The sequence below is a fragment of the Molossus molossus genome, unplaced genomic scaffold (genome assembly GCF_014108415.1).
Source record: "Molossus molossus isolate mMolMol1 unplaced genomic scaffold, mMolMol1.p scaffold_m16_p_4, whole genome shotgun sequence".
NCBI classification, from domain to species: domain Eukaryota; kingdom Metazoa; phylum Chordata; class Mammalia; order Chiroptera; family Molossidae; genus Molossus; species Molossus molossus.
In genome coordinates, this window is record NW_023425377.1 from 52,013,190 (window position 1) to 52,039,761 (window position 26,572).

Below are 26,572 nucleotides of genomic sequence, written 5' to 3' on the forward strand. Positions count from 1 at the left end.
TTCTTTTTCCCCCACTGATTCCACCCTCCCCTGCCCTGTCCCCAGCTTTGCTGTCCATGACCACTGTTCATGCATATATGCATGTAAGTTCTGTGGTTTATCTCTTCCCCACCACCCCCTCTTCTGGGGATTTTCAGTCTGTACCCCACTTCCACGTCTCTGGGATTACCCCATTCCTCAGACTGTTATGTTCATTATATTCCACAAATGAGTGAGATCATATAATACTTGTCTTTCTCTGTTTGGCTTGTTTCACTTAGGATAATACTTTCCAGGTTCCTTCATGTCGTCTCAAAGGATAAGAGATCTTTCTTTCTTACAGCTGCATAGTACTCCATTGTGTATATGCACCACAGCTTTTTTAATCATTCATCTACTGATGGACACTTGGGCTTAGCTATTGTAAATGGTGCTGCTACAAACATGGGGGTACATATATTCTTTCTGATTGGTGTTTCAGGTTTCTTAGGATATATTCCAAGAAGTGGGATCACTGGGTCAAATGGCACAATCATCAAAATGGAAAGGCAACCCACTGTATGGGAGACCATAATTGCCAATGATATATCAGATAAGGGGTTAATTTCCAATATATAGAGAGTGCTCATACAACTCAACAAAAGAAAAAGAACCCAATTAAAAAATGGGCAGAGGGACTAAATAGACACTTCTCCAAACAGGACATACAAATGGCTAAGAGACATATGAAGAAATGCTCAACATCACTAATCATCAGAGAGATGCAAATTAAAACTACGAGGTATCACCTCACACCTGTCAGAATGGCTGCCATCAACAAATCACTAAACAACAAGTGTTGGCGAGGGTGTGGAGAAAAGGAGACTCTAGTACACTGCTGGTGGGAAAGCAGACTGGTGCAGCCACTATGGAAAACAATATGGTGTTACCTAAAAAAATTAAAAAGTGAACTGCCATTTGACCCAGAGAATCCCTTTTAAACTAGCTGAAGAAATGCTATGTGGCCTTTATTTTTAAAATTTGCATACAAGGCCAAATTGTCAGAAATTGTAAAAACACCCATTTATTTAGACTCTTCCAAGCCAACGAAGACAATGGGTTTGGGTCTTTTAATAACAGCAGTTTACTGAACACTTATCTAAAAGCCAGGCGCTGTTTGAGTGCTTTGTGTGGTGATTTTATTTAACTGTCCCATAAGACAAGGTGGGAGGTATTCTAATGCCAGCTGACATATTTGAAAACAATGGCTCAGGGAGGAGAGGGTCTTTCCCAAAGTCCCAGAACTGATCCACAGAGCAGCATGCATTTGACCCAGGCCATCAGAGTGAGCTTTGATCAATGCCCCAGGCTGCCTTTGGTGGCCAACTCTATCCTGAGATATCTCGACCTCAGACACCTCCTGGCTGACAGCAAACTCTCAGGGCCATCTCCAGTGGCTCCTGGCAGGCTGAAAGAGTCCATAAATGATTGGTGATTGAATGTGACATGAGAAATATAAATGGTCTGGTTATGTGCAGTTGTTTGTGCAGCTTTGTGTTTAAACATCCCTCTACCTCTCCCCTTTACCCTAAGGAGCAGGAAAGCTGGAGGCTACCAAGTGGTTAGGACTCAGCATGTCTCAGCAGATTCTGAGAACCATGATGCACCCCCTTCTCTGCTTTCCAGACCCCAGAGTCCTGCCCTCCTCAGATTTCAGTGGCAACCAAAATTAGGGTGACAGGAGGGAGGTCCCCAAGATGCAAATCTGAAAGAAACTCTTGCTCCGGGTCATGCAAGGACAGGGACAACCCCTGAGTGTAAGCTCCTACTTAAATTTTGCACTCTGATGCCTTGCTTCCCTCCCTGTTATATGATAAAGAATTTCTTTAAAAAGTATAGTTGACCTTTGAACAACATAGGTTTGAACTGTGTGGACCCACTTAAACACAGATTTTTTTTTTAATAAGTACCTATGACATTCTAAATGTATTTTCTCTTCCTTATGATTTTCTTAACATTTTCTTTTTCTCTAGCTTACTTTATTATAAGAATACAGTATATTTTATATATATATATATATCACAAAATATGTGTTACTTTAACTGTTTATGTTACCAGTAAGGCTTCCTGTAAACAGTAGGTTATTAGTAGTTATCTTTTTGAGGAATTGAAAGTTATACAAGGATTTTTGATGGCAGAGGAGGGTCTATACTCCTAACCCCTGCATTGGTCAAGGGTCATCTGTAATCTAAAGTGTAACATTTAACACTCCAGATTTTGGCTATTATGAGTATGCTGTGCTGGATTTCCTTGAACATGTATCTTTTTTAGATATCTCTGATTGTTTCCTTACTAGACATTTCTAGAAAAAGAACTATTGGCTCAAATAGTAAAATCCCTGATAAGATTTCTGAAGCACATTATTAAAGTACTTCTTTTTAGCATTCAACAACTATAAAAAAAAAATTTGCATGTGTCTGAACTCTTGGACAACACCAAGTACTGTAATTATAAAAAGAGAAACCAATAAAAACCTTGCCAATTTGATAAGTGAAATATTACAATTTGTTTTAATTTGTATTTTTTTTCTTTTTTAGTGTGGTTTTGAGTGAGAATGGACAATTTCATATGTTTTCTGTTTCTTAAATGGGCTATCTATGTTCTTTGCTTATTTTTACATTAGGACATCTATCTTTTACTCATATAACAGATACAAGTGACCCTTGAACAACACAGGGATGAGAGAAGCTGACCTCCCCACAGCTGAAAATCTACAACTAACTTTTAACGCCTCCAAAACTCAACTACTAATAGCCTACTGTTGACAGGAAGACTTATGGATAACATAAACAGACAAGTAACACATATTTTGTATGTTATATGTATATGTATTATATACTGTATTCTTACAATAAAATGAGCTAGAAAAAAGAAAATGTCAGTAAGCAAAACATAAGTAAAAATATATTTACTTTATTTATTTTTCATCCTCACTTAAGGACATTTTTCCATTTTTTGTTCAGATAGAGTGGGAGGGAGAGAGAGAGAGAGGGAACTATCAACGCGAAAGGGACACATCAAGTGGTTGCCACCTGCACTACCCAACCAGGGCCGGGGACAAACTGCAACCGAGGTACATGCCCTTAGCGGAAACCGAACCCGGGTCTCTCTGGACCGCAGACCAACACTCTAACCACTGAGACAAACCAGCCAGGGCTCTATTTATTTTTTAAAAAAATCTGCTCTGGCCAGTTTGGCTCAGCAGTTAGAGCGTCAGCCTGCGGACCAATGAGTCTCAGGTTCAATTCTGGTCAAGGGCATGTACCTCAGTTGTAGTTTGTCCCCAACCCTGGTCAGGGTTGTGCAGGAGGCAACCAGTTGATGTAGCCCTCTCACATCAATGTTTCTCTCTCTCTCCCTCCCACTCTATCTGAAGATAACTGAAAAAATAGCCTCGGGTGAGAATTTAAAAAAAATCTGTATATGCCCATGCTTTTCAAACCCATGTTGTTCAGGAGTCAACTATATATTCATTTTGTAGTAATGATATTAACTCTTTGTCAATGATGTTACAAACATTTTTCCCACTCTGATATTTTCCTTTGAGGTTTATTCATGGTGTTCTTGGTTCATAAGAGACAGAATCCAAGTCTTTGACATCCTGAGTAGTAGGAGTGTCTTTGTTATTGATGAGCCTTTTGAAATACACCTGAATTTATGCTAGGAGGTGAGATGATTCAGGATGAGGGCTTGTCACCAGAAGAGCAAGCATGTGATCAGAAGGGTGGGACTTTCAGCCAGCCTGACCTCCAGAGAGAGGAGCAGGGCTTGAGATACAGTTCAATCACATGGCCAATGAGTTGATCAATCACGCCTAGGTAATGAAACCACAATAAAAACTCTGACGACAAAGCTCATGAAATGAATACATCGATATATTGGGAGGGTGACATGACATTTCCTGATCAATGAAGAGAGGACACAGAAGCCCTGTGTTCAGGACCCTCTTGGCCCTTGTCCTATGTGTCTCTTCATTTGGGTTGTTCTGATATATCCTTTCCTTGTAATTATAGCATTTTCCTGAGTTCTGTGAGCCATTCTAGCAAATCATCTAATAGGAAGGGGTCATGGGAAGCCAAAATTTGTGGCCAGTTGGTCAGAAGTACAGGTGGCCTGGAGAACCCCAAAACTTTCATCTGCCATACAGGTGAGAGCAGTCTTGTTGAAAATTGTGCTCTTAACAGGTGGGTTCTGTGCTAACTCCAGTGGGCAGCATAGAATCATAGTGCAGAACACCCAGTTGGTATAAAAAATCTCATCCTAGTCCTGACCCTGACCAGAACCATCCCAGCAAGAATCACCCCCACTTTCCACACTTCCACCATGTCAGGTACGTGAAATTCTAGCCAGCCAAGCAGAGGCCACATCTCACCCCTGCCTACCAAGCTCCTGCTCCTCCAGGTCTAGAATATCCCCTCCTTCCAAGTTATTTGTTCACTCATTCTAGTGTCTGGATTCCTACCATATGCCAGAGCAAATACCTTCTTTGCCCCCACTTTTACATCCTTCCATGTCTTGGTCAAGATGTCACCACCTCCAGAAAACACTCCCTGACCAGTTCAGCCTTCCCCACCTCTTCCCACCCTGCTGTCCATAGTGTGTCAAGCTGGCCTAGTGGCGACACTTACTGCATCAAGAGCACACCCAGAGCTTAGTAGGAAAGCTCTCACCTACTCCATTGGAAGACATAGCCCATCTAATAACAAAATCAAAACACTAGTTCACAGGAGCTGGTGTGTTTATCAGACTTGCCCTGTGCCAACCACATGACTTTCATGTCTTCAAAACTTCCCTTCACCTCCAGAGGTGGTCCTATTATTATCCCCATGGACAGATGAGGAAGTACAAGCTCAGAGAAGGCAAGCTCCTTGTCCCAGTCACAAAGCAGTAGCCAGTGGTCCCAGAGGTCAAGTCTAGGGCCTGCAGACATAGCCTCCAACCTCCCACCACTATTCCTTGAAATGTTCTGCTGTTCCCAGCAGCAAGCACGGACCCAACTTGTCTAAGTCACTGTGCAGACTCACAGTAGTCTGTCACATAGAAATAGGTGGCTTCTGTCCAGGAACCGTTGCCCGCCAGGGAGGTGGCCCGTACTCTCACGCTGTAATTCCCTGGTGGCAGCCCACGCAGCCTGCATCCCTGCTCCAGAGCAAAATGCTTGCGAGAAACACAGAGGTGCAGCTCCTGGAAAACAGGAAGAGAGAGAGGAGTGTGGGGGGTTGTGCTTCATACATTCAGAATTGTCCTGCCTAGGCTGGAATGTCATGGACAGGATCTGCTCAGAAATGACACACAAGGAGTTAAGGCACAATCGTAGTGCAACATGCAAGAAACTTCGAGACTCCTGGAATTTTAGAACCTTAGCTCTACAGTCAGGGGAGCAGAAACAGAGGTTATCATGATTGATAACAGCCAATCTTCCTAAACCATAGCCAAACATTTGACCTAAATAATTTCATTTAATTCTTAGAACCCCATGGCTTAGTCTCTCCTTAAAGATGAGGAAAGTGAAGCTAGGGGGAGTCAGTGAACTTTGCTGTAAAGGACCAGATAGTAAATATTTTCAGCTTCAAGAGGCAAGATGGTCACTGTCACCAACTCAAACCCTGCCATCAAAATGCAAAGCAGCCAGAGACAAATCCCAAATCTGTAACACCTGTAAACACACAGGCGTGCTGTGTGTCCATGAAACACAGTGGAAGCTGAAAGTTGAACTTCACATAATTTACATGCCTCATGCAATATTATTATTCTTTTCATTTTTTCCAACCATTTTAAGATGTGGAAGCAATTCTTAGTACACAAGTTGTACAAAATAAGGCATACAAAAATAGTTGGCCCACCCCTGGCTGAGGATGTGAAATGATTAGTCGGAGATCTCATAGCTGGTGAGTAGTAGGACCGACCCTTCAACTCCAAACTTTCTGGCTCCAAAACTTCTTGCAACCACTGTGGTATAGCTTCATCAGACCTCCAGGAAGTCTCAAAAGGGCAGGAAAGAAGGAAGCCACATCACCTAAATCACATTTCCAGGCTTTTCCTCTACACCTCCTGGCCTCTGCCTCATCAGAACCAAACAGATACATGGGCTTAATGTCTTAATAACAAATTTAAATACTACTTCCTTCTTTCCTTACCTCTGTTATCTTTCTTCTACCTTCATTAAAAAAAATGGGGATCCACATAATGTCTGATAAAAGAGAGAAGATAAACATATACACCCCAATGATAAACACATACATAGAGATGAACACTGAACACAAAGCTTATTAGGAAAGGCGTGCCAAGTTTTGAAAACTTTCCAAAACAACGCCAAGCTCACAGTGCATGCCGAGAATTGGCCGGGCAATTTTTAGGAGGAAAGAAATGTAAAAGCTCCCATGCTCATCATGTGACAATTGCAACTAGAAAACAAATCAGGCTGGAGTCAGAGCTAGGGAGCTCTAGTCCAAAGGTTCTTCCAAGGATGAGTCATCAAGTAGAGAGGGACAAATAAGCAAATATAGAAACCAAAGGTAACAGCTATCCAGGACAAAGGAGACATGCAACCTTCAACCTCAGTCACTTGCCCCAGATGCCTCAGGAGTGGGAACTAAGAGAGCATGATGGAGGGAAATAGAATCTGATACAGCTCTCCCCACAGACACTTAGAAAAAAAAAAGCTGGCAAGAGTTTTGCAAAGCTGAAAACTCATAATGGTGTAAAAATATTTTTACTTTGCTTTGTACTTTATCAAGGAGATGCTAGACAAAAATTAAGGTAAATGTTGGAGATCATTGACCAGTCTTGTCTATGAACAAGTTTTTAAAAAAGTTCCTGTAACCTCTCACACTCTCCTAATTTCCCATCTTTCTGTTCCCCTAAATGTTGAATAAGGCTGGTCTGTCAAAGACTGGGGCCAGGGTAGAGGTTGGTGGGGTTTCATGATGGGAATTCCCACTGGTGACCCTTTGGATCCAGGAACAGGAAAAGCAGACCAGGCAGATTCAGCTGGGAGAACAATAGGATTAGGTCCAATGTCAACAGGGTAATCAGCTGCCCCAGTTTACTGGGGACCAAAGGGTTGCTAGAATGTAACCCTTTCAGTGCTCAAGCCTAGAAAATTCCAGGCAGGTGGGGTAGAGTTGGTCACATTAGCAGGAATAAAATCAAGGACAGTCTGCAGCGTAAACACCACAATAAGAAACCATTTCATACCCACTAGCATGGCAATAATAAAAAAGATAGACCTGAACAGGGTTGGCGAGGATGTACAGAAATTGGAACTCTCATACATTCTAGTGGAAATATAAATTGTGCAGCTGCTTTGGAAGAGAACTTGGCATTTCCTTAATAGTTAAATGTCGAGTTACCATATGACCCAGGAATTCCACTCCTAGGTATGTACCCAAGAGAACTGAAAACATATGCCCACATAAAAGCTTGTAAATGAGAAGGGAAACTAAAATGACAGTGGAGTGAATGGAAGCTGCACAGACCATCTCCTAGGACCAAACTGGAATTACAACTAAAATAAATAAAATTAATAAGAAAAAACTAAATGAAGAGCAGCTGAAGAGAACCCTTATAACCAGGGACATAAAGAGGAGCCAAAATCAAGACTGGTAGGAGCTGCAGTGATTCAAGAGGGCTGGCTGGATGTCCATGGGCAGCAGCTAAGGGCTGTCTTAGCTGTGAGCAGTTCCCTCTGAGAAGTCAGGGTTAAGTCAAAACCCCAAGCCGGATCCCCAGCACAGAGTGGCAGAACAGGGAAAGGTACTCACATAACACCTGGCTGAGAAAATCACCAGAGCAGAGGTTTTGTCCAACAGGGAACATGTGCACTTCCCAGAAGGGCTAGTACACTACATTGCAGCTACAGCCACTCACCTTGAGCTCCAGCAGAGGGAGGGCAGACTGCACTGGAACTTTGTGAGGAGAGTCGGGGTTTCGTGGCACTGGGGAGAGAGCTGGAAAGAGGCCATCAGGAGTTTTATGCTGAATGACTCTCTCAAAGGACAGTAGCCATCTTACTCAAAGAGCCACGTCCCAGAGCCTGGGAGAGAAGCAACTGCCCCTCCATGAATTTAACACCATCCAGCCAGAAGTACAACCTGAGGCTCATTAACAGCTAGAGACTACCACCCAGCCAGTGGGCAGAAAAATATCTCTGAAAGCTTTGAGGTTTGGACCTGGCTCTCAGTGTTGGGGGTCATGGCTTTGGGAGTGAGCTGTGAAGGATGAGGCCTGAGTTCCTATGCTGGGCCCCTCCCCATGGCTTCAGTAGCCATCTCTGTCAAGTAGTCCCATCACAGCAGTTTTATCCTGGGGGAGAAGCAACTGCCCCTTTCTTGGGAATTCAACAGCAGCCTACTAGAGAAGTGCAACCTGAGGCTTATTAACAGCCTGAGGCTACCTGCTAGACAGTAGGCAGAGAAAAGGCTCTGAAAGCTTTGAGCTTTGGACCTGCTCTCAGTGTTGGGGGGGGGGGGGGTCATGGCTCTGGGGACTGAGCTGTGAAGGCAGAGGCCTGGACCTCTAGGGTGAGCCAATAATTCACACTGCAGAAACACTTTCTTATCAAAGCAACTTTAACCCAGGGGAAAGCAATTGCCCCACCTGCTAGAAATCCTCTTACCCTGTCCACCAGAGGGGTTTTTCATTCAGCTGAGGGCTACAACCTGAGGTTCATTAAGTAACTGAGACTATTAGTCAGCCTTCAGGCAAAAGCTCTAAGATAACTGAATCTTTCCTTGCCCTGCAACTCTACCCAGGAAAATAAGACTTGACATTGGTGTTTGATGTGGTAACTTCCATACTCATCCAAACCCAGTAGAGGGAGCCACAATCAGTGGAACACAGACACCCACAGGGAAAATTTGGCAGGTTCCAAAATCCACTGAGACTGCCATAATGGTAAACAAAGAAACAAATCCCAAATGAAAGAACAAGAGGATTTTACAGAAGAAGGGATAAATGAAATGGAATTCAGCAAGTCATCAGAAGTGGAGTTTAAAGTAATGATTATGAAGAAGTTCCACAGCATGAGTTAAAATATAAACAATGAAAAACCACCAAGCGGAAATTAACAATGACATAGCAGAAATAAAGAACCCATTAGAAGGAATAACCAGCAGAGTACAGGAAGCTGAAGATCATATCAGTGAATTAGAAGACAGGGTAGAACAATATCACCCAAAAAGAAAATAATAAAAAAACAGGAGGACAGTTTAAGAGAACTGTGTGACAACTTGAAACATAAAATACATCCACATCTTAAGATTTCCAGAAAAAGAAGAAAATGAGGAAGGCTTAGAGAATATATTTGAATAGTGACAGAAAACTACCCTAACTTGGTGAAAGAAAAATGCATACAAGTTCAAGAAGCACAGAGAGCCCCAAGTAAGAAGAACCTAAACAGGGACACAGACATATCATAATTAAACTGCCAATATGTAAGATGAAGAGAGAATCTTAAAGGCAGCAAGAGAAAAGAAACAGGTAACCTACAAAAAAGCCCACATAAGGCTATCAGAAGATTTCTCAACAGAAACACTATAGGCAAGAAGTAATGGCAAGACTACTCTACACAGCAACGCTATCATTCAAAATGGAAAGTGAAATGAAGACCTTCCATGCAAAACAAAATCAAAAACGGGGCGGGGGTGGGGGGGCGCTAAGGAACTATATTAGCACAAAACCAGTACTGCAAAAAATGTTAAAAGGACTGCTGTAATTAGTAGAAGAAATAGGAAGAGAAACATAACCATAATAAATAGAACGGAAATAAATAAGTACATATCATAATAATCTTAAATCTAAATGGATTAAATGCTACAATCAAAAGCTGAATAGATAAGAAAGCAGCACTCATATTTGTTGTTTATAAGAGAACCACCTGAAAACAAAAGGCTCACACAGGTTGAAAGTGAAGGGATGGAAAAATATTTTCCAAGCAAATGGAAAGAAAAAAAAGCTGGTAGCAAAACTCATATTGGATAAAATAGACATCAAAATGAAGGCTATAACTAGAGACAAAGAAGGCAACTACATAATATTGAAAGGTTCTATCTAACAGAAGACTATAACCTTGATAAACATATTTGCACCCAATATAGAAACACCAAAATATATATTAAAACTTCTGGAGGACTTCAAAGGAGAAATCAACAGCAATACAATAATAACAGGGAAATTCAACACTCCACTGACATCATTGCATAGAGCCTCTAGAAAAAAAGTTAATAAGGCAACAGAGACTCTAAATGATGCACCAGGTCAAATAGATTTAATAGCTATCTGCAGAGAATTACATCACAATACTGCAGAATTCATATTCTCCTCACGTACACATGGGACATTCCCAAAGATAGACAACAAGTTAGGACACAAACTAAGTTTCTACAAGTTCAAGAAGAATGAAATCATATCAAGCATCTTCTAACATCACAATGGCATGAAACTACAAATTAATTAAATCAAAACACTCAAAAAGATTCCAACACATGGAGGCTAAATAGCATGTTATTAAACAATGAGTAGATTACCAAGATCAAGGAAGAAATTAAAACGTTCCTGGAAATCAGTGAAACTGAACAGACAACAAAAAATCTATTCCATAGAGGAAGATATAAAAAAAGTGGAAGCACATACCTTGTTCATGAATTGGATGAATTAACATCATTAAAATGTCTATATTACCCAAAGCAATCTATATATTCAATGCAATCCCCGCGAAAATACCAACGACATACTTCACAGAACTAAAACAAATACTTCAAAAGTTCATATGGAACCAAAAAAGACCTTAAATAGCCACAGCGATCTTGAAAAAGAAGAATAAAGTTATAAGCATCACATTACCAGATTTCAGGTTACATTACAAAGCCACTGTAATCAAAACAGCCTGCTACTGGCACAAGAACAGGCATATAGACCAGTAGAACAGAACAGGGAACACAGAAATGGACCCAAGGCAACACGCTCAGTTAATATTTGACAAAGGTGGCAAGAACATACAGTGGAGTAAAGACAGCCTCTTAAATAAATGGTGTTGGGAAAATTGGACAGCTACATGCAAAAAAATGAAACTAGACCATCTACTTACACCCTACACGAGAATAAACTCAAAATGGATAAAGGACTTAAATGTGACTAATGAATCCATAAAAATCCTAGAAGAAATTGTAGGCAACAACATTTCAGTCATCATACGCAGCAGAATTTTCACTGATACATCACCTAAGGCCACAGAAACAAAGGAGAAAATGAACACATGGGACTACATCAAACGCAAAAGCTTCTGCACAGTAAAAGATACAATCATCAAAATGGAAAGGCAACCAACTGTATGAGAGACCATAATTGCCAATGATATATCAGATAAGGGGTTAATTTCCAATATATAGAAAGTGCTCATACAACTCAACAAAAGGAAAACAAAGAACCCAATTAAAACAATGGGCAGAGGAACTAAATAGATACCTCTTTAAACAGGACATACAAATGGCTAAGAGACATATGAAGAAATGTTCAACATCACTAATCATCAGAGAGATGCAAATTAAAACAACAATGAGGTATCACCTCACATCCGTCAGAATGGCTGCCATGAACAAATCATCAAACAACAAGAGTTGGCGAGGGTGTGGAGAAAAGGGGACTCTAGTACACTGCTGGTGGGAATGCAGACTAGTGCAGCCACTATGGAAAACAATATGGTGTTGCCTCAAAAATTTAAGAATTGAAATTCCATTGGACCCAGTGACCCCACTTATAGGAATATACCCTAAAAAGCCTGAAACACCAATCAGAAAGAATATATGTACCCCCATATTTGTAGCAGCACTATTTACAATAGCTAAGATCTGGAAACAGCCCAAATGTCCATCAGTAGACGAATGGATAAAAAAGCTGTAGTACATATACACAATGGAGTACCACGCAGATGTAAGAAAGAAAGATCTCTTATCCTTTGAGACGACATGAAGAGACCTAAAAAGTACTATCCTAAGTGAAACAAGCCAAACAGAGAAAGACAAGTATCATATGATCTCAATTATTTGTGGAATATAATGAACAAAACAGTCTGAAGAATGGGGTAGTCCCAAAGATGTGGAAGCGAGGTACGGACTGAAAATCCCCAGAAAAGGGGGTCGGGGGGAGAGATAAACCACAGAACTTATATGCATGTATGCATGAACAATGGACATGAACAACAAGGCTGGGAACAGGGAGGGGAGGGAGAGGAAGGGGGAAATCAGTGGGGGAGAAAAGAGAAACATCTGTAACAAAAATAAATAAATAAAACAAACACTAAAAACAAACAAACAAACAAAATCTATTTCATGCAGCTAATGCAGTCCTGAGAGGGAAGTTCATAGCACTACAGGCCTACCTTACGTAACAAGAAAAATTTCTAATAGACTATATAACCCTAAAACTTATAGAACTAGAAGCCATAAAAAGAAAAACCCAGACTAAGTAGAAGAAAAGAAATAGTAAAGGTCAGAGGGGAAATAAATGACATAGAAACTAAATAAATAACTATTCAAAAGATCAATGAAACAAACAACTGGTTCTTTGAAAAGGTAAACAAGATTGATGAACCATTAGCCAGACTCACCAAGAAACAAAGAGAGAGGACACAAATAAACAAAATTAAAAATGAAAGCAGAGAGGTACTATCACAGAAATACAGAGGATTGTTAAAAAATACTCTGATCAATTATAAGCCAACAAATTGGACAATCCAGGTGAAATGAACAAATATCTAGATTCACATGGTCTCAAAAATTGAACCGGGAAGAGACAGAAAACTTGAGCAGATCAATAAAAACTACGAAAATTGAAGCTGTCAGCAATAAACTCCCAGCAAACAAAAGTCTGGGCTGGGACAGCTTCATGGGGAACTTTTATTGAACATTCAAAGAAGAACAAACACCCATTCTTCTCAAACTATTACAAAAAATTCAAGCAGAAGGAAGACTTTCAAAATCTTTTTATGAGGTCAGCATAATCCTCATTCCAAACCAGATAAAGACACTACAAAGAAAGAAAACTACAGACCAATATCCCTAATAAATATAGATGCCAAAATCCTTAACAAAATATTATCAAATCAAACCCAGAAATACATTAAAAAATTATTTGGCATGAACAAGTGGGATTCATCCCAGAAATGCAAGGCTGGTACAATGTTTGCAAATCAATAAATGTGATACACTACAAAAAAGAAATGAAAGAAAAAAACATATGATCATATCAATAGACACTGAAAATGCATTTGACAAAATCCAGCACCCATTTCTGATAAAAAAAACTCAGCAAAGGAGGAATAGAGGCATCATATCTTAACAAAGTAAGGGTGGCATATGTAAAACCTACCACCAAGTCATACAGAATGGGCAATAACTAAAAGAATTTCCCTTAAAAACAGGAATAAGACAGGGATGCCCACTTCCATGGCTCTTATTTTACATAGTACTAGAAGTCTTAGTCCCAGCAATTAGACATGAAGAAGAAAAAAAAAGGGATTTAAATTGGAAAGGAGGAAGTGAAACTGTCATTATTAGCAGACAGCATTATATTGTACAGAGAAAACCCTAAAGACTCCATCAACAATCTATTAGATTTAATAAATGAGTTTAGAAAAGTAGCAGGATACAAAATTAACATCTAGAAATCGATGGCATTCTTGCACACCAATTATAAATACTGAGAAAGGGAAACAAACAAAAACAATCCCATTTACCATTGCAACAAAATAATAAAATACCTAGGAATAAACTTAACCAAGGAAGTTAAAGATCTGTTCTCAGAAACTATCGGATATTATAAAAAGAAATAGAGGAAGATATAAAAAACTGAAAACATACACCATGTTCATGGATCAAAAAAATCAACATCATTAAAATGCCCATACTACCCTAAGCAATCTACAGATTCAATGCAATCACTATTAAAGTACCAACAGAAAATTTCACAGATCTAGAACAAATACTCCAAAAGTGTATTTGGACCATAAAAGACCCCAAATAGCCAAAGCAATCTTGAAAAAGAATAACAAAGTGGAGGGATCACAATACTAGATAAGTTATACTACAAAGCCATCGTAATAAAAAAAGCCCAGTATTGGCACAAGAACAGGCATATAGATCAAAGGAACAGAACAAAGAACCCAGATATCAACCCAAGACAGTATGCACAATTAATATTTGACAAAGGAGGCAAGAGCATACAAAGGAGAAATGATAGTCTCTTCAATAAATGTTGTTGGGGTTAGGAAAAAATGGCGGCGGAGTGAATGGAGCTACACAGACCATCTCCCAGGACCAAACTGGATTCACATAGAAAATAAAGGCAAATCTTCAGGAAGGGGCAACCGAAAGAAACCTTGGAGGACCACATAACCAGGGACACCGACTCAATCCTGGTAGGCTTGCGAGGACATGAGAGGGGGCCAGGAGCCCACGGTCCGCAGCGGCCTGGGTGGGGACCAGGGGGCTCGGCGGCGGGAAGTTGCTGCTATTGCCTCCGCTGCGACCCGCCTGAGTCCTGTGAAGTCTGCTGCCTGCCAAGCCCTCGGCTGGTGCCACATGGACTCGCTGGGGCCAGGGGACTCAGTGGTGGGAAGATGCTGCTAACGTCTCTGCTGCGACCCCGCCTGAGTCCTGCGAACTCTGCTGCCTGCTAAACCCTTGGCTGGTGCCGCATGGGCTGGCACGGACTGGCTCCGACCAGGGGACTCGGCGGGACGCTGCTACCAAGGCTGAATCCTGCGAACTCTGCATGCTAAGCCCTCGGTTGGTGCCGCACAGACTCGCAGGGACCAGGGGACTCTGCTGGAAGCTGCTGCCACCCAGGCCGTGTCCCGCTACGGCAGCTCAGTCCTGGGGCTGCTGCTGAATGCAAAACCCTCTGCTGGTGCCACAGCCGTGGCTGCACCTGGCTGGAAACAGCGCTCTCAGGTTAAAAGTCCCAGGTGGCTCCACGACACAGAGTCTAGACAGAGGCTAAATTGGCAGCAGCCACTCACCTTGGGCTCCAGCAGAGGGAAGGCAGACTGGACTGGAACTGTGTGGGGACACTCAGGTTTTGGAGGGTGCTAAGAGCTTTCCCTGAGTGCAGCCACGCAGAACAGGGAACTGGGGAGAGGCAAGGCTGAGGCACCTCCCTCAGAGATTCAATCCCACCTGGTGGCCATTGAAATGCTAATTGAGGCCCATTAACAACCAGCAGCTTCCCCAACCTAGGGAAATCCTCTTACACTGAGCACCTGAGGGAGTTTTTCAGGCAACTCAGAAACCAAGGGTCTTCAGGTGACCTCTACTAATAGCCTCCAGGCAAAAAAAAAAGATAGAGGATAACTACCATTCCCTGGGCTAGCAACACTATCCATAAAAGATAAGACTTGAAGGTGGTGTTTAAAGTGGGACCTCCCTAGCTCATCCAAACCCAGGAGAGGGAACCACAAACAGAAGAACACCAACACCCACAGGGAAAATTTGGCAGGCTCCAAAGCCCACTGTGATAGCCAAAATGGTGAGAAACAGAAACAAAAGCCAAAAGAAAGAACATGAGACCTCTACGGAAGATGAGATAAATGAGGTGCAGTTAGGCAAGTTAACAGAACTAGAATGTAGAGCCATGATGTTGAGGAAGTTCAACAGCATGTGTAAGGATATGAGCACCTTGAGTAAAGACTTAGAAATGTTGAAAATCAACCAGTTGGAAATTAAAAACCAACAGGAAGAAATGAAGAATGACATAGCAGAAATGAAAAACACATTGGAAGGTCTAAAAAGCAGAGCAGGGGAAGCTGAGGACCAGATCAGTGAATTAGAAGACAGGCTAGAAAAAAATCAACCAATCAGAAAACCAAAAGGAAAAAACGATTAAAAAACAGGAAGACAGCTTAAGAGAACTGTGGCACAACTGGAAATGGAATAATATTCGCATCATAGGAGTCCCTGAAGAAGAAGAAAATAAGCAAGGGTTAGAGAATATATTCAAGTAAATAGTGACAGAAAACTTCGCTAATTTGGTGAAGAAAGGAGGCATTCAAGTTCAAGAAGCACAGAGAGTCCCAAGTAAGAAGAACCCAAGCAGGCCCACACCAAGACACACAGTAATCAAACTGCCAAAAATTAAAGACAAAGAGAGAATCCTAAAAGCAGCAAGAGATAAGCAACAGGTTACCTACAAAGGAAACCCCATAAGGCTCTCAGCTGACTTCTCACAAGAAACACTACAGGTCAGAAGGAAATGGAATGAAGTAATCAAGGTCATGAAAAACAAGGATCTGAATCCAAGACTACTCTACCTAGCAAGGCTATCATTGAAAATAGAAGGGCAAAAAAACAGCTTCTCAGACAAAAAAGGGCTAAGGGAATATATTAGCACCAAACCAGCACTGCAAGAATTGTTAAAGGAACTGCTATAATTACCAGGAGAAATAGGAAGAAAAATAGAACCACACTAAACAAAAATGGCAATAAATAAGTACATATCAATAATCACCTTAAATGTAAATGGACTGAATGCTCGCATAAAAAGACACAGAGTAGCTGATTGGATAATAAAGTATGACTCATCTATATGTTGTTTACAAGAGACCCACCTCACAACAAAAGACTCACATAGATTGAAAGTGAAGGGATGGAAAAAAAATCTTCCAAGCAAACGGAAAAGAAAAAAAAGCAGGTGTAGCAATACTCATATCTGATGAAATAGATTTCAGAATGAAGGCCATAATTAGAGACAAAAAAGGCCACTACGTAATATTGAAAGGATCTATCCAACAGGAAGATATAACCTTGATAAACATATATGCACCCAATATAGGAGCACTAAAATACATTGAAAAACTTCTGGAGGACTTCCAAGGAGAAATCAACAGCAATACATTCATAGCAGGTGACTCCAGCACCCCGCGTACATCACTGGATAGATCCTCTAGACAAAAATTTAGGAAAGAAACAGAGACTCTAAATGAAGCACTAGACCAAATGGATTTAATAGATATCTACAGGGAACTACCCACCAAAACTACAGAATTCACATTCTTTTCAAGTGCACATGGGACATTCTCAAAGATAGACCACATGTTAGGACAGAAACTAAGTCTCTACATGTTCAAGAAGATTGATATCATATCAAGCATCTTCTCAGATCATAAGGGCATGAAACTAGAAATCAATTGCAAGAAGAACATACAAAGACATTTGAACACATGGAAGCTAAATAGCATGTTATTAAACAATGAATGGGTCACCGAGGAGATCAAGGAAGAACTCAAAAACTTCCTGGAAACCAATGAAAATGAAGACACAACAACACAAAATCTATGGGATGCAGCGAAAGCAGTTCTGAGAGGGAAGTTCATAGCATTACAGGCCCACCTCAAAAAAGAAGAAAAATCTCTAATAGACCATCTAACTTCACAAATTTAAGAACTAGGGAGCGAACAAAAAGAAAACCCCAGAGCAAGCAGAAGAAAGGAAATAGTAAAGATCAGAGCAGAAATAAATGGCATAGAGACCAAAAAAAACAATTCAAAAGATCAATAAAACAAAGAGCTGGTTTTTCGAAAAGATAAACAAGATTGATGGGCCCTTAACTAGACTCACCAAGAAACAGAGAGAGAACCCAAATATGCAAAATTAGAAATGAAAGAGGAGAGATAACAACTGACACCACAGAAATTCAAAAGATCGTTAACAACTATGAAAAATTATATGGCAACAAATTGGACAATCTAAGCAAAATGGACAGATTTCTAGAAACACATAGTCTCCCAAAACTAGATCAGGAAGATATAGAAAACTAGAACAGACCAATAACAACAGAAGAATTGAAGATGTAATCAAGACTCTCCCAGCAAACAAAAGCCCAGGCCTGGATGGCTTCACGGGGGAGTTTTACTGAACATTCAAAGAAGAACTAATACCCATTCTCTTCAAACTATTTCAGAAAATTCAAGAAGAAGGAAGACTTCCAAACTCGTTTTAAGAAGCCAGCATAATTCTAATTCCAAAACCAGAAAAAGACACAACAAAGAAAGAAAACTACAGGCCTATATCCCTGATGAACATAGATGCCAAAATCCTGAACAAAATACTAGCAAATCAAATAAAGCAAAACACCAAAAACATTATCCACCATGACCAAGTGGGATTCATCCCAGGGATGGAAGGCTGGTACAATATTCGCAAATCCATAAATGTGATACACCACATAAATAAAATGAAGAATAAAAACCACATGATAATATCAATAGAAGCTGAAAAAGCCTTTGACAAAATCCAGCATCCATTCCTAATAAAAACGCTCAGCAGTGTGGGAATAGAGGGATCATATGTAGACATAATAAAGGCCTTATATGAAATACCTACAGCCAACATCATACTCAATGGGCAAAAACTAAAAACATTTCCCTTAAGAACAGGAACAAGGCAAGGATGCCTACTTTCGCCACTCCTATTTAAGATAGTACTGGAAGTCTTAGCCACAGCAATCAGACAGGAAGAAAAAATAAAAGGGATCCAAATTGGAAAGGAGGAAGTGAAACTGTCATTATTTGCAGATGACATAATACTGTACATAGAAAACCCCAAAGACTCCATCAAAAGTTTACTAGACTTAATAAATGAATTTGGCAAAGTAGCAGGATACAAAATTAATGTCAAGAAATCAATGGCATTCTTATACACCAATGATGAACTCACAGAAAGAGAAACTAAACAAACAATCCCATTTACCATTGCAGCAAAAAAATTAAGATACCTAGGAATAAACATAACCAAAGAAATGAAGGACCTATTCGCAGAAAACTACAGGTCATTGAAAAAAGAAATAGAGGAAGATATAAAAAAGTGGAAGCACATACCCTGTTCATGGATTGGAAGAATTAACATCATTAAAATGTCCATATTACCCAAAGCAATCTATAGATTCAATGCAATCCCCATCAAAATACCAACGGCATACTTCACAGAATTAGAACAAGTACTTCAAAAATTCATATGGAACCAAAAAAGGCCTTGAATAGCCAAGGCAATCTTGAAAAAGAAGAACAAAGTTGGAGGGATCACAATACCAATTTTCTGGCTATACTACAAAGCCAGTGTAATCAAAATCTCCTGGTACTGGCAGAAGAACAGGCATATAGACCAGTGGAACAGAACAGAGAACCCAGAAATGGACCCAAGGCAATATGCTCAATTAATATTTGACAAAGGTGGCAAGAGCATATAGTGGAGTAAGGACAGCCTCTTTAATAAATGGTGCTGGGAAAATTTTGCAGCTACTTGGAGAAAAATGAAACTAGACCATCAACTTACACCCTACACGAGAATAAACTCAAAATGGATGAAAGACTTAAATGTAACTCATGAATCCATAAAAATCCTAGAAGAGACTGTGGGCAACAAAATTTCAGACATCATACGCAGCAGAATTTTTACTGACACATCACCTAAGGCAATAGAAACAAAGTAGAAAATGAACACATGGGAGTACATCAAACTCAAAAGCTTCTGCACAGTGAAAGATACAATCATCAAAATGGAAAGGCTACCCACTGTATGGGAGAGCATAATTGCCAATGATATATCAGAGAAGGGGTTAATTTCCAATACATATAGAGTGCTCATACAACTCCACAAAAGGAAGACAAAGAATCCAATTAAAAAATGGCAGAGGAACTAAATAGACACCTCTCCAAACGGGACATACAAATGGCTAAGAAACATATGAAGAAATGCTCATCATCACTAATCATCAGAGAGATGCAAATTAAAACAACAATGAGGTATCACCTCACACCTGTCAGAATGGCCACCATCAACAAATCATCAAACAACAAGTGTTGGCGAGGGTGTGGAGAAAAGGGGACTCTAGTACACTGCTGGTGGGAATGCAGACTGGTACAGCCACTATGGAAAACAATATGGTGTTACCTCAAAAAATTAAAAATTGAACTTCCATTTGACCCAGTGATCCCACTTCTAGGAATATACCCTAAGAAGCCTGAAACACCAATCAGAAAGAATATATATACCCCCATTTTTGTAGCAGAACTATTTACAATAGCTAAGATCTGGAAACAGCCCAAGTGTCCATCAGTAGACGAACGGATCAAAAAGCTGTGGTACATATACACAATGGAGTACTACGCAGCTGTAAGAAAGAAAGACCTCTTATCCTTTGAGACTACATGGAGGGACCTGGAAAGTATCATCCTAAGTGAAACAAGCCAAACAGAGAAAGACAAGTTTCATATGATCTCACTTATTTGTAGAATATAATGAACATAACAGTTTGAGGAAGGGGGTAGTCCCAGAGATGCAGAAGTGGGATACAGTCTAACAATCCCCTAAATAGGGGCGTAGTGGGGAAGAGATAAACCACAGAACTTATATGCATGTATGCATGAATAGCTGACATGGACAACAAACTGGGGAAAGAGCAGGGAGGGATGGGGAGGGGGGAATCATTGGGGGGAAAAGGAGAAACATCTGTAACAAAAATTAATTAATAAAAATAAATAAATAAATAAAAATAAATGTTGTTGGGAAATTTGGACAGCTACTTGCAAAAAAATGAAACCATACCACCTACTTACACCATACACGAGAATAAACTCAACATGGATAAGAGACTTAAATGCGATTCGTGATTCCGTGAAAATCCTAGAAGAAAATGTAGGCAACAAAATTTCAGACATCACATGTAGTAGAATTATCACTGACACTACACCTAAGACAATAGAAAAAAGGAAAAAATGAATACATGAGACTACATCAAACTAAAAAGCTGCTGCACAGCAAAAGAAATGACCATCAACATGGAAAGGGAATCCACTATATGGGAGAGCATAATCAGTTAAGTGGTTAATTTCCCAAACATATGGAGTACTTATACTACTCAACAAAAAGAAGACAAAAAACCCAATTAAAAAATGGGGAGAGTACCCTCTCCAAACAGGACATACAAATGGCCAAGAGACATATGAAAAAATGGTCAATGTCACTAATCATCAGAGAGATGCAAATTAAAATGACTATGAGGTATCACCTCACACCTGCCAGAATGGTGGCCATCAACAAATCATGAAACAAGTGCTGGAGAGGGTGTGGAGAAAAGGGGACTCTAGTACACTGCTGATGGGAATGCAGACTGGTGCAGCCACTAAATCAATATGGTGCTACCTCAAAAAATGAAAAATTGTACTTCCATTTGACCCAGTGATCCCACTTTGAGGAATATACCCTAAGAAGCCTGAAACACCAATCAGAAAGAATATATGTACCCCTTTGTTCATAGCAGCACTGTTTACAATTGCTAAGATCTGGAAACAGCCCTAATGTCCATCAATAGATGAGTGGTTAAAAAAGCTGTGGTACATATACACAATGGAACACTATGCAGCTGTAAGAAAAAAATATCTCTTATCCTTTGAGATGACATGGAGGGACCTGGAGAGTATTATGCTAAGCGAAGTAAGCCAATCAGAGAAAGACAAATACTACATGATCTCACTTATTTGTAGAACATAATTAACAGAAAATTTTGATGAACAAAATAGAGCCAGAAACATAGAAAGGAGTACGGTTCAGACTGACAAACTTCAGAGGAGAGGGACAAGGGAGAGGGATGAGATAAACCAAAGAACTCATACGCATGTATACTTAACCAATGGACATAGACAACAATGCTTGGGAGGGGCAGGATAAGGAAGGGGTGTCTGGGGGAAAAAGGAGAAACATCTGTAACAAAAATAAATAAATTAGTAAAATAATAATAATAATAATAAAACCCAGAGTCTGTAATCTCAAGCTCTACATTATACTGAACAACAAAGGTTTTCCCAAACACCCATTTTATGAATGTACCGTTTTCTATGTATCCATTTCCAATGAACATACATCTCTGGCTTGCACTTTTTGCTAGTGATGGTATCTTATGAATAAAGTTTGTACCCTCCCCTCCAATTCTGAATTATTTCCTTAGGACATAGAAGATTAATATATACAGAATAAGATATTAATAAATCTTTCAATAATGGCCCTCTATGAGTCATGCCTCCTTTTATGCAGCCCTGAGAGGTCCCCTCCTATACTGATGGTGGGCCCAGACATTGTACTCACATTGATACACATTCTTGTTTGTTTCTTTTTACAACTCTCTGCAGCCGTATAAAAATCTCAGGCCAGATTTGGACCACAGTCCATAGTTTGCTGATTTCAGTTTTAAATAAATGTCAAAGCTGAATATCTGGGCACCTGTACTTTCTGGCTTGGGGAAGCCATGCTGTGCCCACAGGATCACCAAAGTTCCAAACAATTAGACAGCTTGTTATAACCTCTGTTAGGTGCTTGTAAACTATGGCCCACAGGCTAAATCTGGCCCACTGCTTGTTTTTGCAAATAAAGTTTCATGGCACATCCCACACCCATTTATTTACATATGATCTATATGGTGGCTTGAAACTCTACAATGGCAGAGTTGAGTTTTTGCAACAGAGACTATCTGGCCCTTTACAGAAAAAAGTTGCCAACCCCTGGATTAGAACATCAGATAGGCTTGAATTTGAATCCTGACTCTATTCTTATGACCTTGGACACAATTTAAATTCTAGAAGCCTTAGTACCAAGCTCACTGAGTTATTCTGATTTATTGCACTTCATCAAACCCAAGTAGCATATCATCTTCACATTTAGACATTTCTGAAATTGGAATACATCTTAGAGGCAATGTCACCTCACAGTTAGAGGCGGCATGTCATTTTGTTTCTTAGCAGTCCATAAAAATAATTGGCCTCTTATCATATCTTAGATGTGATAAAATACAATAAATGAGATACTATATGTAAAGAGCTTAACATGTACAGGGCACACAATGAGCCCTCGTGATAGCTTAGTTACTTTTTTGTTCTTAGATCCCATGTCTTGTGCTTCTTGGTGTTCACCCATCACCCTGCACAGCATGTGGTAGTAAAGAGGGGCACTCAACAAAAAGTCACTTATTAAGGTGTTAAGTTATATATTCCCAGATTCAGATAACTCTCTCTAAAGTGAGATGAATCTCCTGTCACGTCAGGAGGGAAACAAATGCAGGCATTCTTCATTCAACTTGTAGGTCAGAGCTGAAAAGCAATGTGAGAAATGCTGAACAAAGTTTGTGGATTGGCATTTCTGATCCATCTCCCTGGAAAGTTATGTATCAAGGCTTTGAGTTCTAATTATGAAGCATCTAATAAGAGAAGCATTTGTGCCAGAACTTACAAAGAGGAAGGAGGTACCAATGACAGCCTGGCAGGCTCATACCCAAGTATCAAGGGTCTTACCTCATCTCCATATCGCCGATAACTCACTTCATACAGCACAATCAGACCATTGGGTTCCTTTGGCTCCTGCCACATCAAATGAACGACGTTTTTGTCGAAGATTTCATGGGTCACGGGGCCAACAATGTCATCTGCCTTGGCTGTAAGGAGCAGTGATTAGAGGCAGAGACCTGACCCCTGGATCAAATCCCACCTCTACCACTTACCAGCTTTCGACCTCAAGCTGGTTACATAACTTTCTTATGTTCCATTTCCCTCACTGGAGAATGAACATGTAAAACTCACCTCAAAGGGCTGTCCATATATATGTCTGTCTGTCTATCATTGGTTTTGTTACTCTGGAGAACCCAGACTAATACACTACATATACGCATTTAAAAATTTTTATTTTTATTATGGCTTGTGTGTATTTTCTAATATTTATATAATAGCTCTGTATGTCTAGTATAACTAAAAATAAGAAAGGCAACATGGATGGACTTTCAGGGCATTATGCTAAGTAGGTCAGACAGAGAGACAAATACTGTATGATCTCACTTGTATGTAAAATCTAAAAAAGCTGAACTAGAAACAAAGTAGATTGGTGGCTACCAGGGGCTAGGTGGTGGAAAAATGGGGAGATGTTGGTCAAAGGGTATAAACTTTCAGTTGTAAGATGAATAATTTCTGGATATCTAATGTACAGAATGGTTATAGTTAAAAATACTGCATTGTGTACTTGACAGTTGCTAAGAGAGTAGAACTTAAATGTCCTCACCACAAGACAGAACTGGACATGTGACATGATGGAGGTATTAGTTGATGTTATGGTGGTAGATGCAGTATAATCATAGTGCATATTTGTAAGGGGATCAAATCAACATGTTGTACATTGTGTTACAGAAACTTACACAATACTATATGTCAATTGTATCTCAGTAAAGCTGGGAAAAACTAAAAATAAATAAAAAGTGATAAAGGCAAGTAAGTTAAAGAGGGTAGAGGGCTTCTCCTTGGTGAGTGTGTGTATCCTGGCCTCATGATGTGCTTTCCCACCTTCAGGCATGGTCCTGGCGCTGACATAGGCTGCCACGCTGCACCTTTCCTCAGGGGAATCTTGGTTGCAAGCCTGCAGCTCGATGCGATAGCCAGTGAAGTGGCGCAGGCCAGAGATGACCAGCGACTCTTTGTTCACCACTTTCTCGAAGGGCCGGTGCTCCTCTAAGCTTGTGGGTATGCTAGTTGAGGAGGTATTGGGGAAACCTGGAGCTGTGGGCACAGCTGTCGTCACATTCCTCTCGTCACCAAGGGCTCTGCGTTTCCTCGTTGGCCTGTCACAACAGCAGGACACACAGGGTCATGCAATTACCACCTTTAAATAAATGCTGCTGGAGGATAAGAGGCTTAAAGTAAAAGATTGGAGCAGTGGGATGCGAGGAAGCTGGTGAATTGTGAATTAAAATGCAAATTATCAGGAATTACAACCCAGAGCAGCTTTCCATATGCCCTTTGAAGCTTCAGAAGTATGGGGGCAGGACCACCCACAGAGGGCTGGAGCAGGGCACCAGGACCGTCATTGTAGACACACAACTGATGCTTCCCTCAATGTGCTTGATTTCAGGTTTTCATTTTGCAGAGTAACAGACCACCAAGAGTCAGTGTTAAAAATAAGATGTCAAAAGCCTGTAAGAATCAAGCTTTTCAGGAAGCCCTGCCAAATGGCATTTGCCCAAATAGCCCAAGCTACCAACTGACACCATTAGTTTAAAAAAGGAGAAACGTGTCTTCTAATTCTTACAACCGTTTAGGGCACCTGCGCAATTTGAGTGATTCAACTTCAATTATTGGTAAAAGAATCTTACCATTCAGGTTGGTATGGGAAACTCCAAAAAAATGCCTATGTAACTGACACACTTTTTCCCCTTTAAAAAGCTATATTAAAAAATAAATGTCGGTAGCCTAAAAGTTTATAAGTATAAAGAAAATTCAAATTGCTCATCATTCCATTGCCCACTGTTTCCCATGGGCAATTTTCTTCCTAGAAATATTATGTATGACTAAGATGAGGACCAAGCTAGTTTCATAATCCACTTCACTCACTTGTTGTATTAGAAGATTTTATCAAATATTTTTCTTAAAACAAAGTAGAACAGAAGTTTTGTTTTTTTCTTTTTCAATGTGAAATGAGGTATTTCCTCCTCATTACAAAAGTAGCACATGCTCATTGCAAAAAACTTGGAAAACTGTAAAAGATTCCAATTTATGTATGAGCCATAATTTATTTAACCATCCTCCTATACTTTTAATATAAGTATTTTTCCAATTCTTTTTTGCTACTATAAATATTGTTTTGATCACTGTCTGATTGTCTTAATGGTCCTAAAAGTAGATTCCTCAAAGAGAAATCACTAGGATTGCCTCTTGATACATTTGGCTAAATTTCTATCTCAACCTTTATAATGACTTGTGGTCTCATCAGTAGCCCATGAAACTGTACTTTAGCAATACACTGAGTGAGGTTAGTGGGGTTTCCTTTTCCTTTGTTTATTTTTCAGATTTTCAACAGAGAGACATTTTTTAAAGCATTACTCTACTGCTTTATTTGTATCTCTCTGAACTGCTGAGTGAGAACTTGTCTTTCCTTTATTGCTTTTTTTTTGTGTTTCTCTAAGGAACTGTTCACCTTATCCTATTTTTCCAGGAAGTTCTACTGCTTTCCTGGTTCTTGCTCCTGTGTTGTCCATTCACTAAGGACAATCGTGTTGCATGATTTGTTCTGGTTTGCCAGTTAAACCTAAAAGTACAGTCTTTTTACCATTTATCAGTAAAATTTTATATCTCAGCAAATTTTTAAATTTTTCTTTACAGGTAATTATATATGGGGTTACTTAGGTTGTATGGCAATTCTGAAAGAGATCTTTTCTCTTGTTTTATATACTAATTACTGCTAGTATAGCCATGGGCTTTTGTTCATTTATATTGTCCCTGCTTTCCAATACTCTCATGCAAAGAGTTTCATAGTTGATTTTTGGGGGTTTTCAAGGAACACATCAGAAAATAGGTCAGCACACTTTTACCATAAATACTAGAGAGTAAATATTTTGGGTTTTGTGGAGCATGTGGTTTATGTCAAAGCCACTTAGCTTCCAATGGCTTTCAAGCCACTGTAGCTTGAAAGCAGCCATAAACACAATGAAACAAATGGGTGTAGCTACATTCCAAATAACACTTCTCACCAGCATTTGT

At 39.9% G+C, this 26,572-nt stretch overlaps 1 protein-coding gene across 1 annotated transcript in view; it reads right to left on the reverse strand.

Annotated features, from left to right (window-relative positions):
• Positions 1-26,572, reverse strand: part of INSR (insulin receptor) — a 230,720-nt gene that overhangs the window by 38,135 nt on the left and 166,013 nt on the right. The window contains exons 10-12 of the mRNA XM_036239654.1: positions 24,383-24,657; positions 23,348-23,487; positions 5,043-5,202 (exon numbers count right to left, since the gene is read on the reverse strand). Coding sequence (XP_036095547.1) covers positions 5,043-5,202; positions 23,348-23,487; positions 24,383-24,657 — 575 coding nt within the window. The remainder of the gene's footprint in view (positions 1-5,042; positions 5,203-23,347; positions 23,488-24,382; positions 24,658-26,572) is intronic.